The sequence below is a fragment of the Mercurialis annua genome, linkage group LG1-X (assembly GCF_937616625.2).
Source record: "Mercurialis annua linkage group LG1-X, ddMerAnnu1.2, whole genome shotgun sequence".
Lineage (NCBI taxonomy): Eukaryota > Viridiplantae > Streptophyta > Magnoliopsida > Malpighiales > Euphorbiaceae > Mercurialis > Mercurialis annua.
In genome coordinates, this window is record NC_065570.1 from 45,999,811 (window position 1) to 46,008,168 (window position 8,358).

An 8,358-nucleotide genomic window follows, 5' to 3' on the forward strand; every position below is an offset into this window, starting at 1 on the left:
CGGAGTCCTAAAAATCTCTATGAATGTTAATGTGCAATTTTGGTTAGCCTAAAATAACTTATTAAGGTTAGAGTGTGTAACAAAGCAAAATGTATAAGTAAATCCTAATTATTATATAAAGGTATAATCACTCAAAAGTCCCCCACTTTTAAACCTTTTTGCAATTGCACCCTGACGTAGGAAAATTCTCTCAGAACCCTCCCACCTTTATATTATTTTTCAATTGTACCCTAAAGTGTTAAATTGACCTCTTTTCACATAAAAACAAATTTAAAATAATCTTTTATTTTTGAACTATATTCTAATTAAATACTAATATTATTAATAACGTAAAAAATCATTCTTCCTAAAATTATATCCACTAACTTTATAAAATCAAAATCATAAAATTTTTCAATTTAGGGTACAATTGGAAAAATATCTAAAGGTGGGGGATTTTGAGAGAACTTTCCTATGTCAATGTGCAATTGGAATGAAATTTAAAGGTGTGAAGGTTTTGAGAGAGTTTTTCAACGTCAGAGTGCAATTGAAAAATAGTTTGAAGGTGGAGGGCTTTTGAGTGATTAGGCCTTATATAAATCAATTTAAAATTTCCTAAAGTTGCATAATTCATATTCAAATTAATCTCAAGCTCTAAAATTTCTAGCATCTTTTTATTCAAAAACATACTCTTAATTTCCTAAGCCTTTTCGAATACGGTAATTTAATTCCTATAAATACACACCGCGTGCATTAGCAACTTAACAATTTAATTATTTTTCTAATTAATTATTTTTTCTAATGCTCCTTTGTTAATCTGAAAATTCAGTGCCGGTCATCGGATTTCATCACTCATCAAACTTCAGCTTGAAGATATAAGTTTTTGAAAAAAAAAATTATAATTTTAATTTGGAGATAATTTAAGTTGATTTATATAATTATTAATTATTATATATCAAAAAATCATCAAATATTTAAAAGCTAAAATTAAACAAATTTTTTAAATAGATGAAACAAAAAATTCCATAGTCAATTTGTAAAATTTGAAAACAATTACTAATTTTTCCGTACTGAATTGATAAAAACTCATCATTAATTTTGTTTTTATTAAAATTAAAATTTTCAAAGAGACGATCTCAATTTTTGCTCTACTTTAGTTTTGGGGCTGGCTCGTCACTGATCATATACCTTATAGTGTTGTTTGCGTCTCTTACCTCCTCGAGTTAGAATTTTCTTATCGGTTGCTTTAAATGATGTTATTGCTTCTCTATCACTTTTAGCTTGATGGAAGATTTATACATTAGTATAAGACTAACTATGTCATATGTAGTTGTGAAGATATATGTGATCATATCATTATTCATTGTCATCTTGCAAGTAATATTTAGAGTTTGGTTATGTAGAAATTCATAATTGTTTGTTTAAAGTTTGTCAATGATAAATGGAGTTTTTTTATTCATGACAAGATATAGTGTAAGTTTTGGATGATTCTCTTGCATTTCTTAGGTTGGAGGATATGAAAAACCATAAACAAACGTATTTTAATTCAAATTTTAGGTTGGGTGTTAATTCTATGTGGTTTTAGTTTTTTCGCATGGCTTAGTACTCAACAATACAAATATTACATAAAAGGTTAATCACAATAAAATACCAAACCTTTACGGATTTTGTTAGTTATTACAAAATCTTTAAAAATCGTCTATTTTCGCCAATTTAAGATATTTAAGACCTTTTCTAGCCGTTCGTGAACAAAATTGAAAAATTCGTCATTCGTGAATGAGCAAAACTAACCGATTTTAAAATGATATGAGATATTTGAAACCTAATCTAGTGAAACCAATCAAAATTAGCTAATTTAGCGCATCCACGAATAGCATATTTTTCGATTTTATTCATAAATGGCTAGATAAGATTTCAAATAACCCAAAATTATCTAAATTAGACGATTTTTAAAGGTTTGGTTATAACTGATAAAATTCGTAAAGGTTCGGTATTTTATTGAAACTAACCCTTACATTTTAACATGGCAGAAGTTTATGTTTTAATGGGTAATTACTCTAAAATAATTGAACTACGTACCATTGCAAGAAAAATGGACAACAAAAATGGACGGACAAATTTAATTTATTCAGAGAATATCGAAATTGCTAAAATAGAGTGACAATTCTAAAATTATTTTTTTCAACAAAATTACCTCTCAATTGGACTTAAGATTTAGAATTTATATTAAAATTTTAAATTTATCAAAAATCCTGAATGACTTACCAAACTAAAATAGTGCTCAAATTTTAAAAAATTAAAAATAAAAAAAAATTAATCAAATAGTGGTTAAAATAGAGAAATGGTGTTTTTGAAGACCATAAACAAAATCTTACATATATATATATCATTACTTTTCCATCGAACAAAGGTTAACGCGCCTTCTGAATTTGTGATACGGAATCATTTAATTTAATTTATATTTTATTTAAACAACTAACTCCAAATTTTTTCATTTTTGGGTCAAATAACCTCATAATTTATATTTTTCTTTAAAAAAATAAATTTAGGATAATTATATCGTAATAATTAGGGAAGTATCTAAGTACTTTTTTGCATTGCTCACCTCCGATTTGTATTTTACATGTTTTAAAAATACAATTATGGGATTATTTGACCCAAAAATGAAGAGTTTTTGAAATTAGTTGGTCAAAAAAGTATAAATCTATACTATATATAAAAGCACGGATGGGGGGGGACAGACAAATTTACTAAATAATCCTTTTCAGTTTACTACTAAATAAAGGTTTTATAGTCATTAATTAATTAGTTATTTAATTAATCACTATTGTAATTAAAGTCCTAATTAGAATAGGTAGCTAAATTATCTCTAATTAAATCTTTAGTATGTAAAAAATAACTAAATTGTCTGCAAATTAGTAGGAATACCTATTTTTTAGTTTGATTGAACTACAAAATTAAAATATTGTATTTGATCAATATATTATTATTTAAATTTATATCTTATTATTTTTAAAAATATTATTAATAAAATTAAGTTAATTATTTAATTATGGTTATTATATTTACTTTTACAAGAATTCTTAACTAATTTAATATTAATTATAAATAAAAATTTGATATAATTATAATAAATTTATTAATATATTTATTGAGAAGTTACGTTACGAGCCACGTAATGCGAAACTAGTTAGATTAAATGACTCCGTATTGCGTGGTTCCTTTCTCTTCCTATTGGTAAAACATATAAATTCGGATTCCCCTATTATTACAATTTTTGAATTGGATCTTTCCATTTGGAATAATACACTTTAGATTCTAAAGATATTAGATCTTTTTGTCACATAAAAATATCAAACTGAAAAAGAAAAAAAAACAGATTAAAAAATTTACTCTCAACAACAATAAATTAAAATACAAAAATCTAACTTCAAAAAAGTAATATAAAAAAATGAATGATATTACCGAGATAGATATGGAAGGATCTAATTAAAGAAAAGGTCAAATGACCAAACTTTTTAATTTTAACTAATTTGTCTTAAAATACATGATTTCGTTACTCATGTGACGCCTATGTGGCGTTGATGTGGCATGTTACACTTCAGAGCCACATAAGAAAAAATGTGTAATTGGACAAAATTGAAATGAAATCATGTGTTTCAAGACAAATTGGATAAAATTAAAAAATTTGAATTTTTATAAAAATTTCTTAAAAAGTTTGGTCTTTTTTAATTATTTGGCCTAAAAAAAATATATGATAGGGAGAAACCCAAATTAATATGTGTTTTGCCTTTTCCATTTATGTAGGAATGCACAAGCTATCTGATGAGCATCAGCTTGTTATAAACTAAAGAAAATTGTTAGAAAACAAGAGAAGAAATGCTTGTGGATTTGAAGTTTTCATGAACAAATTTGATAAATGTAAATCTCTTGAATACTATGCCTTAATTCCACATAATCTTCTTCCCAAATAGCATTTGCGATCTCTGCTAAACTCAATTATCATCTTTGCTAGACTGGAATATTACGCGTATCACTATGAATAGCAGCAGCACCATCATGAATGTCACTACCACAACAATCACCGCTAATGGTGCATCCAAATCATCGTTATCGCTATCCTTATCGTTACCATCACCATCATCATCATCATCATCATCACCATTATTACCTTGTGTTTCTGCTGCTTCTTCTACTGCATCCTCTTCTTCACTCCATTCTTCTATATCATCCATTTCCTCGCCCAGACCGGCACGAACAGCATCTCCGATACTAGTAGCATCTCTGGCAACGCCACCAGCTCCTGGATCGGCTTTCACACAATTATTCCAGTCACCGTCCCCATCACCAAGTTTTAATGGTAGTTTCTTGTCAACAAGTTCTTTTACGGTTGATTTCTGAACAAATTAAACCAAACATCAGAATGGTAGTTCCTTGTCAAGAACCCTAAATCTTGAAACTTCTTTAGCCAATTTCTAGTGCATTTTCTAGTTGCTCAACAAATGATGAAATAAACTACATTAATCTTTTTCTTTCTTTTCTTACCAACCAAACAGAAATCTACATGCATATGACTTTATATTCAAGATACAAAACACTAAAATTCGTCAAGATTATTTTGCAAACAATCAACTCACCAAGATTCTTTATCTAATAAACAAAACCATCAAGATTGTTCAGATTCTTTCGAGTAAATAATTCTTTTATCTCTGATTTCTAGTCAATCCAAACTAATTAAGAGATGATCCATTAAATTAATAAAGATTTCTCAACTAAAGCATAATAAGATTACAAACTACATTTTCTTTTCCTAGAAAATCAAACAGAAAGTTTAAAGAATCACTTCCTTTAACATCACGCGGAAACTCCTTTGCTAGCCATTTCTTCACTTTGAGTGTCTCAAGATACATGAATTGCTGGTTATCAGTATTCATTTCAATTCTATTTGCGTGCAAAGTAAAGATAATGAGAGCGTTTGAAGTGGGTTTCTTGATTTTGATTTAGGAGTGAACTGAAATTTACAAGACTACTCCTCTGAGTTGGTAATATAAAAGGTCGTTTAATTTTCAAGATTCCTGCAGCCAAATTCGTTATGCATAACGGTTTTTGATTCTCATTCAGCAAATTGTATTCTGCCATGTGTACAGTGTATGATATGGTTTAGCACAAACATTCATTTTGAACCCTGTATTTATAGCTTATTGCTCAAAGGCTAAAATAATGATAGAATAGTCAATTTTACCCTTTTTTGGACGTAAAAGGAAACAAAAGAGATAGAATTAAAATAAGTATTTGCAAGAAAATGTCAAAAATGCACAAATGTGATAAAATTAAAATAAACATTTGCAAGAAATGTCAATATTCACTAATGTGATAAAATTAACTTCATAAGATATTAATATAAGAGGTTTAAGAGCATTAGGCAATCGGTTTTTAAACACACTTTCCAAAACAATTTTTAAATAGTTTCTAAAATAATTTCTAACAGAGTTGTAAAGGGCTTTTAAAAATACAGTTTACAACTATCTCTAAAAACAATATTTAAAACGATTTTAAGAATTAAATTTTTAATGATATGTGAAAAACATTTTCACAAAATGCAATGTCTTGGCTCCGTAGCTTGAATTCCGAGAAGCCTCAAAAGTTTCACTATATTACAACGAATAGAATTGCTAATTACGTTGGCACGCTTAGAGAAAAAACACTCTGCATGTTCTTAGAAATTCTAATTTTGTTACAGGGATTTGAAAATAGCAACTAACAACCGCAAAATGTATTGAATATTATGCCGTAATTCCACATATTCTTCTTCCAAAAACGTCGCCGAATTAGCATTAATTCACCATCTCAATTATCATCTTTCCTGTGCTGCATTCCGTATTTAATCATGAATGTCGCAAAGACCACTGTTAATATTGCTGCCACAGCCATCACCGGTAACGCATAGTAAAAATCAGTACCACAACAGTAACCATTAACGGCAGCGTTACCGTCACCGTCCCCGTCCCCATCACCGTCCTCCTCATCCTCACCGTCATCATCACCATTATAACCTTGCTCATCTGCTGCTTCTTCTTCTTCTTCTTCTCCCCCATCCGCTCCTTGTTCGTCTGCTGCTGCTTCTTCTTCTTCTCCTCCATGCACTCCTTGATTCAAATCTGCTATAACAATCATTTCCACAGCGGGAAGAATGGGAACTCCGGCAGCTATAGCAGATCTGATGATGCTACCACCAGCTCCTTCGTCGGCTTTTACGCCATTATTCCACTCACCGTCCTCCACATCACCAATATTGGAAGGAAGTTTCTCATCAACAAGTTTCTCTATGAATGATTTCTGAACAAAAATAAACGCAAGAAATCAACAAAATTATAACTACATTCTGAATTCTTGATTGTTTTTCTCGTTTTCCTACCAACCAAACAGAAATTTACATGCAGATGAGTTTATCATTCAAGATTCTTTATCTAATTAACAGAAGACCTTTCAAGATTTTATATATAATAAACAGACCTCAGATCGTTTAATTTCAGATTAAGAAGATGATCAATTAAATTAATAGAGATTTCTTAACTGAAATAATAACGAATCAATAAATTACTAAACACTAAATGTCGACAGTAGAACTGAATTCTTGATTGTTTTGATGATGAAAGAAAATACATTAATCCTTTTTCTCTGTTTTCCTACCAACCAAACAGAAATCTACATGCATATGACTTTTTCTTTCAAGATACAAAAACCTAACGAAACTTCAAGATTATTCAGATCAATTCGAGTAAAATATTTTATGCCAGTTTTTCTAGGGTATCCAAACAGGAAGATGATCAAATAAACTTCAAGATTTTCTTGTATGGATCAAATAATTAGTAAAGATTTCTTAACTAAAACAATAACCCATCAATACATGTAACCAACGTATAATTAAGATTTCAAACTACATTTTCTTTTCCTAGAAAATAGATCAGAAAGTTTATAGGATCACTTACTTCAGATTGAAATTCCTTCGCTAACCATTTCTTGAATTTGGGTGTCTCAACAGACATTAATGGCTTGTTATCAGTATACATTTTAATTCTGTTTGCTTGCAAAGAAAAAAATTAAAGAAAGGAAATTGAGAGAGTTCGTAGTGGTTTCTTGATTTTGCTTTAGGAGTAAACTGAAATTTACAAGACTACTACTCTGAGTTTGTAACTTAAAGAGGTTATATAAAATGCGGTTTCAAGATTCCCTGCAGCCAAGTTCGTTAAGAGTAACGGTTTTTTATTCTTCTTTAGCAAATCGTATTCTGCCATGTGTACAGTGTATGACATGTAATAGCACAAACATTCATTTTGAACCCTTTATTTATAGCTTATTACTCAAAGGTCAAAATAATGATTGAATACTTAATTTTACCCAAAAAGAGACTTAAATGTAAAAACTTTATCAAGGACCGAGTGAAATAAAAAGTAATAGTACAAGGATTTTATAATGGGTTTGGCCATAAATATTTGTTTATTTATTGTTAAAGAGAATTAATGCGAGTTATTTAATTTTATAGAGTTAAAGAGTGAAAAAGAATGAAGGAAGATATTAGAAAGGCATTTCCAATTGTAGTTCTAACCTTTTCCAAATTTTTAATGAAGAAGACACACTAGGAAAAGTTAGGGCAATCTACACAAATCCCCCAAAAGTGGTCTTATCTAATGTTTTTACCTCAGTTTTTTGGTTTTTACAGTAATCTCTCAATAAAATAGAAAAGTTTGCACAATTCCCTCGTAACCCAAAACAAACTAAAAGATAGAACAAATAGGACAATTATAACCCCCGGCATGAAACCGTGTAAAACAAAGAGAATATTTATGCTTCTTTTTAATTAAAACATAGAAGAAAAACTGAAGATAACTCCAGCGCTATTATAATAGTCGGACCACGGTGGTCGGACCGGCGGCGCGGTGGTCACCTACCGCTGGAGAGATAAAGATCCATGGCCGGAGAGAGATAAAGAGAATCGGAAATACAACTTCAATTTATATATGCAATTTGCTCTTTATATACTAGTCATTCAAATGGAAAAAAATCACCATTTGTCTGATCTGTTTGCTTCTTTCACCGATGATGTAATTCTTCCATTGTATTGCTCTATTTTGTTGTAATGGCTAATCCTACTGCCATACTGTAGTCCGAAGCTGAGTTCGAATCATTGATAGTAGGGATTGAAGATAAAATTTGAAGCTGCAGATTGTGAAAAATTAGAGTTCCCGATTTACATCTCTAGATCTAGGATTTATCTTTTTAGGCTATGTGCATTTGGTTGGTTTAAAAGATAAAAAAAACAACAACAAATCAATGGCTGGGTTTATTGAATCTTAAATTGCATGTTATGTGTTTGTTGAA

General features: G+C 29.6%; 1 protein-coding gene across 1 annotated transcript; it reads right to left on the reverse strand.

Annotated features, from left to right (window-relative positions):
• Positions 1 to 5,598: 5,598 nt before the first annotated feature.
• Positions 5,599 to 7,169, reverse strand: LOC126665404 (uncharacterized). The gene is made up of 2 exons (XM_050358193.2): positions 6,969 to 7,169; positions 5,599 to 6,315 (listed from the first exon to the last, which is right to left on the reverse strand). Exons 1-2 carry the CDS (start codon positions 7,047 to 7,049, stop codon positions 5,827 to 5,829), a joined length of 570 nt encoding a protein of 189 aa, XP_050214150.1. The 5' UTR covers positions 7,050 to 7,169; the 3' UTR covers positions 5,599 to 5,826.
• Between the last annotated feature and the right edge of the window lie 1,189 nt (positions 7,170 to 8,358).

Coding starts and splice junctions, on each gene's coding strand:
- LOC126665404 (XM_050358193.2), bottom strand. CDS start 7,049: ATGTATACTGATAACAAGCCATTAATGTCTGTTGAGACACCCAAATTC. Junction 6,316..6,968: donor CGAAGGAATTTCAATCTGAA/GTAAGTGATCCT, acceptor ATTTTTGTTCAG/AAATCATTCATAGAGAAACT.